Consider the following 11365-nt stretch of genomic DNA (forward strand, 5'->3'; position numbering starts at 1 on the left):
AAGATCAATTAGAGAATGTAAAGAAATCCCCTTGTGCGTTGGTGTTGAGTACCTTAGACTTGACTTTTTTTTTCCCGAGAGTGGGTGTGCGGGAAATCTTCTTCGGGTGGAAAACGTGTGTTTCTCGGTGTCCGGTAAATGGTGGGAAAGCACCCTGTAGAGAGCGGAGAGATTCTTAAATAAATTTGCAAATAAGTTGAAGTACCTTCTCTCTCTCGAAAAGACCTTTTTACGCATCTTTAAGCACATTTCAATCCTTTTAGCACCCCCGTACGGGTCTCTCTGGTGTAGAGTGTTGTAGACCAACCCCTAAATTGATCTAATACCATCACTTTGCTGAAGAAATATTGATACATACCACATAAATATTCCTAGGATGTCGTGTTTGAGTATTTGCTTGGGTGTTTGTGTGTGTGTCACGTAATTAAATCAATTAAATTGTGATATATTCAATAAGCTCGGGGGATGAATAGTTAGTTGTGGGACAATGAGGGGGTGGTTCAGCTGTCGCGATGAAGGAGGTTGCTACCATTACTATATACATATATATATGGATAGGTGGCTGATGAGGTGGATCGCGTACCAGCAGCAATTTCCACTAATTTGTGTATGTACTGTGAGTAAATTGTTTCGTGGACAACAATAGCTCAATCTGTTTATAATTAAATTCATAATACCTTGTGTATACACTGTTTGTAATTACATACAAATTAAATACTTTATGCGCTGTACTTACATCTTCTGTCCACCTGACTAAATTACACGTCTCTGTTGGAAATTCATTTCTTGTTCTCACCCCCAAAATGCCACTCTATCTACTCATTTAATTGGTTTGAATTGAATTTCAAGAATTATGTAATACTACATTTTAGAGAGGTACGACGGAGGGGAGGAGGTTCATTTTGATTAATGAAAAGCCAAGCAGAAATAGTTTTCTCTCCGTATCCACAAAAACCAAAAATGGGCATTGATTGGAATTGAAAAGCGCGCGCTGTGCACTGTGTGTGTACGCTATATGTAGCACCTCATTGTCAAACAAGAACACCCACCCACACCTCATGAGTAGCATAAAACTGCACAAAGTTTCCTGCTAAATTGGCCAAAAAGTCCAATGGTGAAGTGTTGAAAATATTTTCCCTCAGCAAATTTATCTTTCTTGTCTTCTCTTGTTTTCATTTCATCTCCTGAAAATGTTAATTCGCATTCTCGAACCCCCCCCACTGTCCCTTCAGTAAAAGTGTAGTGTGCTGTTTGGCGGTCACACATCAACTGACTTTATTGACATTTCATTTCTACCTTCACATCCTCCTCGTTTTAATAAAGAAAAGTAATTTAACAAAATTAAAGAAATTTAAAGATTTAGCCGTTGTGGCGGAACCACTAGTCTGCCCGACCTTGTCCTCACTGATGGGCTTGGTGCGAGCACATTCTCCTCAACTGGAACTACTGGCATCGGATCTTCCCTATTCTCCTCCCCCTGTTCGCCTAAATCGTCATTTTCAGCCGGAGTTTGGACATCTGGCACATCCACATCTACAGAACTTCCGTGAGAAAAATTTCCTTGCACTTTTGTCGGGGCAATGAACCTTCGATTTCTACGAACTGCCCGACCATCCTCCAGCTTCACAACATATGATCGATCTGTTGCTTTATCAGCAATCTCTCCTGCTAACCATCTGCCATCTTGATCCTTCAACCTCACCCTAGTTCCGATGGGCATTTGCGAGTACTCTTTTGCGCCTCTATCGGCGTACTGTTTCTGTTTATCGCGGAGAATCTGCAGTTGACTTGAGTTGTCATTGACAAGAATCGGTTTCAACGAGTTGCTGCTCACAATCAGTGGATTCCTTGTTTTCCTACCCAGAAGGCGCTCTGCAGGACTTCTCAACGTCTCTTTCGGTGAATTTCTGTCCAGTAGCAAGGCTAGGCGAATATCTTGCTTGTCCATTCGGCACTTTTTCAGCAAATTCTTTGCCGACTGCACATACCGTTCGGCGAGCCCATTAGAACGGGGAAAATATGGGCTGGAAATCTTGTGATCGAAACCCCACTGTTTTGCAAATTCTCTGAATTCCTTGGAACTATATTGAGGCCCTCCATCAGTGTGCAACTCTCTTGGGACCCCGTGTTCCGCAAACTTGTCCTTCAGGTAGACAATCACTGACTCCGACGTCGTATTTCTCAACTTTGCAAAGTCATAGTAGCCACTGTACGAGTCTGCTAGTAGGATGAAATCATCGCCTTGAAAGGAGAACAAATCCGAGGACACAATCTCAAACGGTAACTCTGGAACCTCCTTCATCAGTAGTGTTTCCTTTGTGTGCATTCGCTGATTAGCCTGGCATACTCGACATGTCTCCACCAAGTCACTCATTTCTTTAGTAACTCCTGGCCAATAAAAATATTCTTTAATTCTTCTCAAACAGGTATTAAGGCCAGCATGCCCATAGTGGATTTGCTGGAGTACGCTTTTTCTCTCCTTCTCCGGAACCACACAACGATCTCCCTTAAAGATCAGCCCTGCTACATGGTCTAGCTCTTCTCGGAAAGCGAAATAATGCCGGATCTCTCCCGGAACTTGCTTGGATTCATCTGGCCATCCTTTATCAATAAAATTCTTCAAAAGCAGAAGAGTATGATCTTCCGCTGTCGCATTCACGAACCTCTTCTGCGCATCCTCCGTCAGGGCAAGTACAATATTGACTTCCAATCTATCATCAATGACTTCCTCTCCTGTTTTTGCCTTACAATCGCGACTAAGGGTATCAGCGACGGGAATTTCCGTACCTTTTCGGTAGACAATTTGGGGAGCGTAAGATTTAACCTCATACAAAATTCTCTTAAGTCTGGGGGGAGCCAAAGCAAGGGGTTTCTTAAAAATAGTCTCCAAGGGCTTGTGGTCTGTTTCAACTATGATCTTTTTGCCCCACACGTAATCATGGAACTTTTTCAATGCGAAACGAATTGCCGCCGCCTCTTTCTCAATCTGTGGCCAATGCTTTTCTGCTTCCGTCAGTGCTTTGGCTGCATATGCCACTGGCTGGCCCTTTTGCATAAGAACTGCACCTAGCCCGTAAGAAGACGCGTCTACCGAAAGAAGAACATCGTCCGCGACATCATATAACTTCAAGACCGGACTCTCTTTAAGACGTTTCTTGATATTCTCAAAAGCAACACGTTGTTCCGGACCCCAGACAAAGGCAACTTCACTTTTCAGTAAGATCCTCAGTGGTTCCGTGAGATTCGAGAGATTGTCAATGAATTTACTAAGATAGTTCAACATACCTAGCAATCGCTGCAAAGCCTTAACATCCTCAGGTTCCTTCAGCTGATTGATTGCCTCAACTTTTGCCGGATCCACCTTAAGTCCCTCTTTGCACACTATATGACCCAAGAACTTCACTTCGGGCTGGTCAAAAACACACTTTTCACGATTCAATTTCAGCCCACTCTCCAGAATAATTTTCATCACCTGCTCTGTCTTTTCCGCCAGCGCTGATTCATCCTTTGCGTGAATAAGTATGTCATCCATACTTACTTCCACGCCATCTACTCCTCGAAAGAGTTGGCACATCATCAACTGAAACACTTCCGGTGCCGAAGCCAAACCGAAGGGGAGTCGCTTACAAGAAAATCTGCCCCATGGAGTTGCAAAAGTCAGCAAATCCTGTGATTTCTCCGCGATCTGCACTTGCCAAAACCCTCTAGTGCAGTCAAGAATCGTGAAACGTGTACTTCTTGAGAGCCTTGTTGAAATCTCCTCGATTGTACTCAATGGGAAATGCCTCCTCTTGATGTTTTTGTTCAAATCCGTGAAATCCACACAAAGTCGAATTTTCCCATTGCGCCTGACAACCACTAGCGGGGAAACACTATCTGTCGCTTTCACACACTTTTTGATAACACCCAATTGCTCCATCTTATCCAACTCTTTCTTCACTGCGTCTCTCACCGGATAAGGAATCACTCGAGCTGGGTGCACTGTGAATTTTGGGTTATCAATGAGATCAATTTCGTACGTAAAATTCTTAACACAGCCCAAACCCTCGAAAACTTCCTCTGGAAACTTCACTTCAAGTAGTCTCTTGATTAGTCCAGCTTTAATGGCAGCTTCGCCATCAATGACAGGCATACACTGAGTCTTTATCACCTGAAAGGTAAGAGGCACCTCTTCGCTTCCAAAATAGCACGGAAGTACAATCTGTCCCAGCACTGGAATCTCACTTCCATTGTAAGTTATCAACTTCTTCACTTTAGAGGCTTCAATTGTATCCACCTTCAGCGTGCCCAGTACTTTTGCATTAATAACACAACAGTCAGCTCCTGTGTCTATCTTCACTGCAAAAGATTCTCCTCTGCATTTCAACGTATGGATCCAGGCACTCTTCCTGTCTCGGGAACTAACCTCACAAATCTTGAATGTTTCCAACTCATCATCGTGATCCTCTACTTTCACTTCTTGCACTTTCACAGCTTCCTTCTTGCAACAATTGGCAAAGTGCCCCTTTTCTCCACACTTCCTGCATTCCTTGCCGAATGCTGGGCACCTCCTGAATGCATGTTTTCTTCCACACCTTTGGCAGTCATATTCCTTGCCTGATTTCTCTTTTGGGGCCTCCTTTTGTATGGCATCGACTTTCACTTCAGACTTGTCTACCTTTTCAGACTTAATTATCGCTTCCTTTTGGGCTAGAGCAAGCTCATAGGCGAGACAGAAATCAATTGCCTGATTTAAGGTTATGTCTGGGGTGCTCAACAATTTCTCCTTCATTTTCTCCCAGCGAACCCCAATCACGAGCTGCTCTAGAATCATCCTATCCGTCAATGCCTGATAATTGGCCTTCTTCGCCTGAACCGTCAATCTAGTCACGAATTCATGAAACTTCTCATCTTCCCCTTGCATAATTTGCCTCAGTGCAAATCCTTCATAGATATCATTTGCTCTCGGGATGAAATACTGCTGGAATCTCGCCTTGATGATATTCACATCCTCCTTTTCCTCCTCTGTTAGACCAAATCCTTCAAAAATCTCTAGGACATTTTTCCCAATCGTTGACATAAAAATGGCCGCCTGAATGTCGGCGTCTTGCCTGTTGACACGGTTTGCCTTTGCGTACCATTCATAGGAGCTAATCCAACTCTTCCACGCTGCTTTCATATTTCTCTCCAGCTCCAAAGGCTTCGGTGGAGCTACCAGCACACGGGCTGGTACATCTGGAGCTGCTTGAGCTGCTTGAACTTGATTCTGCTCTTGGTTTTCCATTTTTCAGAATTCACTTCTGACACCAAGTAAAAGTGTAGTGTGCTGTTTGGCGGTCACACATCAACTGACTTTATTGACATTTCATTTCTACCTTCACACCTTCTTATCCAGAAAGCACCATCAAACCGTGTAAAAGTTGCTACAACAAACCCACCCCCTGCACTTGTTTACTTGCCTCCTTACAAGCAATGTTTATACCAAAACCTGGGCAATACAACACCTAAAGTGAATTTAATTGTTTGGCATATAATACCACACCCCCAACCCCAATAAGAATTTAATTAAAGACCACAAAAAATCTCATTTTACTTTGTTAAATTGAAACAGACACTTTTTTCACACATACCGCATATTTTCACCCCCCATTCTCCTATATATTTTTTTGCAATTATTATTATTTTGTTACAGGAAATTCAATTAAAATTAAAATGTAAAAATTGATTATATTGATAATTTTTTTCCACCCGCATACACGGGAGTTGTAATTAAAAATTTTGTTTAATCAGTACAAATAAATTGTTAATTAGGTGATTTTTATTAAATGGAAAATGTACTACAATTGTTGGTTTTATTTTTACATACATATAATGTAATAAAAAAAGGTCTGAACATATGAATTTGTGTGTTAACTGGAAAAGAACGAATAAAACAAACAAAACAAGCCCATAATTTAAAATACGTGTAAAACATTTAATCAGAGTGAGTTCATAATAAGATTGATCTTTTGAAAATTTATGTGCAAAAGGGACAAATTGTAGGTAATAAAGTTCTCTGATAGTAAATGTTGGCGAGATAAATTAATTTTTTACTGCAAACATTATGATTTTATAGATTTATTTAATTGCTATATAATGTAGTAAATTAAATATATGCTGTAATAGTTAAATATATGTATATAGAATTTTCTAGTATCGAAATTGCAGCAAAATATGTGATTTTTTTCCTAAAAAATTATATAAAAATTATCATAAAATTTATTCAATTTTGATGCAATCATTTCAATAAAATAAAGAAAGGTCTCTCTATAATTTCGTTCCTGTACAGCTATGCATTTCTACACCGTTGGTCCGATCGTGATGAAATTTGGTACAGAGACTATTGATACCAGGCGGTTTTTACCAACGATATTCATTTTCCCCCAAGAGTCCCCCTTCTCAAAGCCCTCATATAAAATTCATGGTTTTTTTGAGTACTTTTTGAATTTGGCGCTAGAAATGTTGTGCGAAATTCACTTTTTCCCTCTACAATTTTTTTGATATTGATAAGTGCATGTTTTATCACAATTTTTCTCTTTCTAAAATTTGCGCGAAGCGCAACAAATCCCCGCGAAGCGGGGCGAGGTAAATTGGAGCGAAGCGACAATTTACCTCGTCTATTGATAATAAAATAATGACTACACCTGGCAATCATCTAACGATACACAATGCATTATGCACATTATGCAATATATTATAGTCAATGAATCGAATGATTAAATTAGTAGAATTTTTAAAAATTATATTCTACAAAATGTTGAATGTGTAAATTATGTATGACTATGTACGCTTAATTTGATTTATTTTTCATGCACATATGTAGAAATTTAGGCATAATCATGACAATTTATGTTCCAGTTTGTTGAATTTTTAATGCAATTGCTTTAATTTTTCAAATGGGTAGATTTTGGGGGAGATTTCTGTAAATTTCAGATAAATCAACATAAATTATTTATGTAGAAAAATTTATTTGGAATTTGAAAAATTTATACAAATTAAGGATTATTATGTTGAATTTCATGAAATGCTACATAACGTCCTTCTTGTCCATCTCTTCATACTTCCAATAAATCAATTTTGATATAATTTTTGCTTTATAAATTTTTAAAACTCAATGTGGGGCTTTTTTATTAAATATTTCTTCCTCCTTTTTTTACCATTTTTTCCCACACTAAACATGACCTGTATTAAATTTCTCTTTTTTTTTTTAAATCACCCAAAAAGGATGTGCCTTATTTGCCTCAATTCAAGGACTTTTGTTGAATTTCTTCCACCATAAACTCCCCCGAAATCTTGATCTATCCTAACGTGAGTTAGAGGGATTTCGGCCTTTTTTTGGCCTGGAAAAGAGCAAGACGAAAAAAAATTCTTATGAGCGGCTTATCGAGTAAATCAGCAGAAAAACATTAGCATATGGAAGAAGAATTTTTTTCTGTATGTTTCTCCTTGGGACCGGATGATGTTTCCGGCAGTAGCAGAGTTAGAACCCAGGATGGCCGAGTGTGGATGTGTATGAGGGGTAGCGAGTGAAATGTGGACGGACAGTGTTGGAAAATTCTTGCTTTAGTTAAATTATGTCCCATGTTGGGAGTGAAAATTCAGAGTGAGATGTGAGTGGTAGCCAGAGATAAAGTACATAAAGTGGCCAAAATCACACATATCATCATCAAGGAGGGGCAAGGATTCAAGGTTTTAAACCAATGTAATATGCACAGACATCAAATTCATACCCTGAGGAGCTTCTCTCACTTTTCCCCAGCACTTATGTACCACGTATATGTATAGTTGTCTGCATGAAAATTTTAAAGTTTGTGAGCGTCGTAAAAAGAGCTGGGAAAATGGGATGGATGACGGAAAGAGGGCAAGAGAGAGAGCGAGTGAATGAAATTGTGCTATACTTCACATTAATGTGCAATAATTATGCTAAATATTGGGACACATTCCAAAAAGCTCCCATGAAGCTTCGCAACTCCGTGTAAGAAGTTGAGTGCTTTCAGACAAATATTCAATATATAGTTACACCCATGCCGGCAGCGCGGGTATATGATGAGCACTGAGGGTGTGCAGTTAAAGATATGGGTAAAGTACTTAAAGTCCCCTATATTGCGCTATATTTTCCACAAGAAGATACGCCACGATACACACAGGGTGTCCTACTTTTAACATTCTTCCTTTTTTCTCCACTCTTTTTGCACCCTGACTGCCTTCGTTCTCATGGGCTAAGGCGGACAAGCAAAAAGAAGGCATTATACTTTGAACTAACACACATAGGGGAGCATCCTTTTGATGCTATTGGTGTGCATTTTCACATGAAAATTGCATTGTAATTACAGTTTCACGACTTGGGCAAATAGATACTTATTTACAAGGCGTTCCATGCCGTTTGTACCACCACCCCGAGACTCTGAAAAAAAATCCTCTCAAGAGCAATATCAAATTTTGCAACAAACTTACAAATAAACTCCACACACATCGTAAAGGGAGGGATTTTTTCCTCCAACATGCAACTCTTCTTTTCTCAAACACTAAATTTCCACACCACTTTTGTATATCCCCATTGCGGGGAAAAAATACAAATCCCTCTTTTGCACTGTGAGGGTTGTGCAGGAGAGAAAAAACGAGGAAAATCAGGGAGCTTCCACTTATCTCCACCCTGCGAAGGAATACAAAAAATCATAAATCACAAGTTATTGTCGGTGTGTTGAAATTTTTAATCAAATTTTCTGTAAATAAGTGTACAATAAATTTCATTCCATTACCAACATCAACATTTATGTACACCAATTGCTCCCGAGAGTCGCGTTTTGATTAAACAAAAAAATTAATACTCTGGGAATTTTCCTCATAGAAGAGAATTTTTTTTCGAGTAAAAAGCAACCATAATGGACATAAAGATGTTTATCAAAAATTATCAAAATACCCGTGTCCTTTGGAAAATTGTCTTGTGAATGTTTGAGAAGAAGGACTCCTTGAAGGACTCACACACAATATAATGGCTTTTAAAGTTGTGAGATAAGACAGCAAGGAATTAAAAGAGAAATCCTTATTATTTAAATGAGGATGTGGCATAAAAATATTATACAGAATACCATTTTAGCCCCGATGAGTCCTCAGAATATATTCTTTGATGAGTTTCGGTGCAAAAAAATGGCAAAAAAATGTTTTAATTTACACAAAAGTCGAATTTATTCGGTTTAAAGAAGTATTTGAGACCATTTTAGAACTTTTTGTGTAAGATTTCAAGAATTTTAGTTGAAAATTGATTTTTCCAGACAATTTAGAAGTCAAACATCGAGAAAATTACAGAAAAAACTCCTGGAGATTATCTGGGTTAAGGTTTGGATAAATGAACACAATAAGAACGGCCAATTCTCACTTAAAATAGCTTTTGAATTTTATTTATTAACTCAAAATCTTAATCATTTAATTCAGTTAGTTTTTTTAAAGAATATTTTTTAAATTCTCACACCGAGAAAATCTAACCAGTTCAAGGAGTTTTCTCTATGAATTTTCCTGAGAGCTTTTTCTCTCTAGGGGGTAATCAGTAGAAATAAAAAATAAACCGGAGATGATATTTCTGAATTTTATTTTCAATTTTTTGACGATTTTTGTTCTGAACTTTCAGTTGAATAAAAATTCTTTTAGCATTATGAATAATAAATTGAGAGTGTCTCAAAGTCCTCGCCTAAACTCTCCAATTTTTCTAGTTCCCTAAAAACTTATCGATTTACATCAATACTCTGCTCTATAAAAGCTCTTTCAATTTGCTAGAAAAATCAGCTGTATCACCCCCAGGAGGTTAATTTTTAAAAGTCCAATTGGGTCAACTTATTTCACTAAAAGCTCCTCCATCAAAGTCTTCCTATATATGTATGTAGGTATTAAATTTCATTGAGAACATCAGATTGACAAGTTCCAAAAATGATTTTCACATAGAATCATCTTTCTCTTGTTGCGATCGATTTGGGGTTATACGATGAGTCTGTTTGTGAAATGTTTATTCCAAAATTAGCTAAGTTTTCCTCCTTCCCCAAAATCCTTTTTGGCAAGGAGAGATGTTCTCTTGTGCAGAGAGAAAACAAAAGCCCTCAGATTTCTACACCATATGATGGTGAATTTCCAGTATTTGGCACGGAGTTTTATATACAGCCATCTTCGTAAATTTGTGGTCTCCTCTTCAGGCTTCCTTTCACCCCACATCCTCCTCATTCTCACAGAATGAATTTAGCTATATTCCCGCAACGAGGATTTTGGGGGGGGGGGGGAATGGGATGTATGTGCTATGTATGAAGGAACATTGGCATCAACCACACGTTCATTTCATGGAAGGATTGCGCTCGTATTGGATTCTGAAATTTTCTCCCATGATTCTCTGAGCTAGGGATATGTGCATATATATTCCATATATTTATCGTGAATGCTTTTTCCAGGGGTATAATTTTGTAGAAATAAATAGTGTGTCAAAAGCAGCCCTCTACCCTCTGCAAATACATACACACATTATGCTCCCTCGCCCCCACACCCCCTCTTACATCCACCTCATACCTCCACCCACCCACCCACTCTCTCTCACAACATTTTACTGACTCTTGCCATGATGAAAGCACAATCTCGTGGGAGTTTACAATACACTGCGTTCATAATACGCGGAAAAAGGGCGAGGAGGCAGGGTTGTGTTGAAGAAAATAAGGGAGGTAGTGCATGTGGGGGTGGTGCTGTGGTGGGTTGAAAAAAGCCGAGCCACGATAGGAAAGTCAAAAGCAGAGCGGTAATTTAATTTATTAATGCATACGTCTAACAATTTTAAAATAAATGTCCTCACTCTACTTCAAATCCACACACATAGAGTGGAGCACACCCTGCTCCCGCCAAATGTTCTCAATGTGCGAATCCATTATCATCTTCTTTATCTGCATAAGCAATAATATTTTTTCGAGGGCATACTTACGTGGGTGTGGTGTTGAAAGGAAGAAAAAAAAAGCGTAGCATGGGGTAAATGAATCATTGGATCTGACACGTAAATTTTTTTCTTTCCACCCCATTCCCCGCAGTTGCCGTCGCACCATCTTAAGAATGCGGTGTGGGACCACTACTGTGAGAAAGAATTCTCGGACCTTTTTGACTAATTTGGATGGTTAATTGGGTAGAAAGTCGGAGAAATGACGCAATTAAGACAATATTTGTTTATATTTGTTTAAGGAAAAAGAAGGGTCCAATCGTGGAGAGTTTTTACCTTTAATAGTTCAAAGTTCACCAAAACTCAAGTAAGAAAAATGTAGTAAAAAAAATGTTTTGAGAAAGAGCTTTCTTAGTTAATTTATTTAAATATTCTTTGAGCTTTTGCTTT

At 38.8% G+C, this 11365-nt stretch overlaps 1 protein-coding gene across 1 annotated transcript; it reads right to left on the reverse strand.

Moving 5' to 3' along the window:
- Window positions 1-1248: 1248 nt before the first annotated feature.
- LOC129791416 (uncharacterized protein K02A2.6-like) lies at window positions 1249-5366 on the reverse strand. Its single transcript, XM_055829585.1, has 2 exons — window positions 3286-5366; window positions 1249-2388 (listed from the first exon to the last, which is right to left on the reverse strand). The coding sequence occupies exons 1-2, from the start codon at window positions 5261-5263 to the stop codon at window positions 1352-1354; spliced, it is 3015 nt and encodes a 1004-aa protein (XP_055685560.1). The 5' UTR covers window positions 5264-5366; the 3' UTR covers window positions 1249-1351.
- Window positions 5367-11365: the final 5999 nt, after the last annotated feature.

Source organism: Lutzomyia longipalpis, chromosome 2 (assembly GCF_024334085.1).
Source record: "Lutzomyia longipalpis isolate SR_M1_2022 chromosome 2, ASM2433408v1".
Classification (NCBI taxonomy): Eukaryota; Metazoa; Arthropoda; class Insecta; order Diptera; family Psychodidae; genus Lutzomyia; species Lutzomyia longipalpis.

What these genes read in the sequence shown, in the direction of transcription:
- LOC129791416 (XM_055829585.1), bottom strand. Translation starts at nt 5,263, where the DNA reads ATGGAAAACCAAGAGCAGAATCAAGTTCAAGCAGCTCAAGCAGCTCCA. An exon ending in GGCTTTGCAGCGATTGCTAG is followed by an intron (nt 2,389 to 3,285) that starts GTATGTTGAACT and finishes TTTATTGGCCAG; the next exon opens with GAGTTACTAAAGAAATGAGT.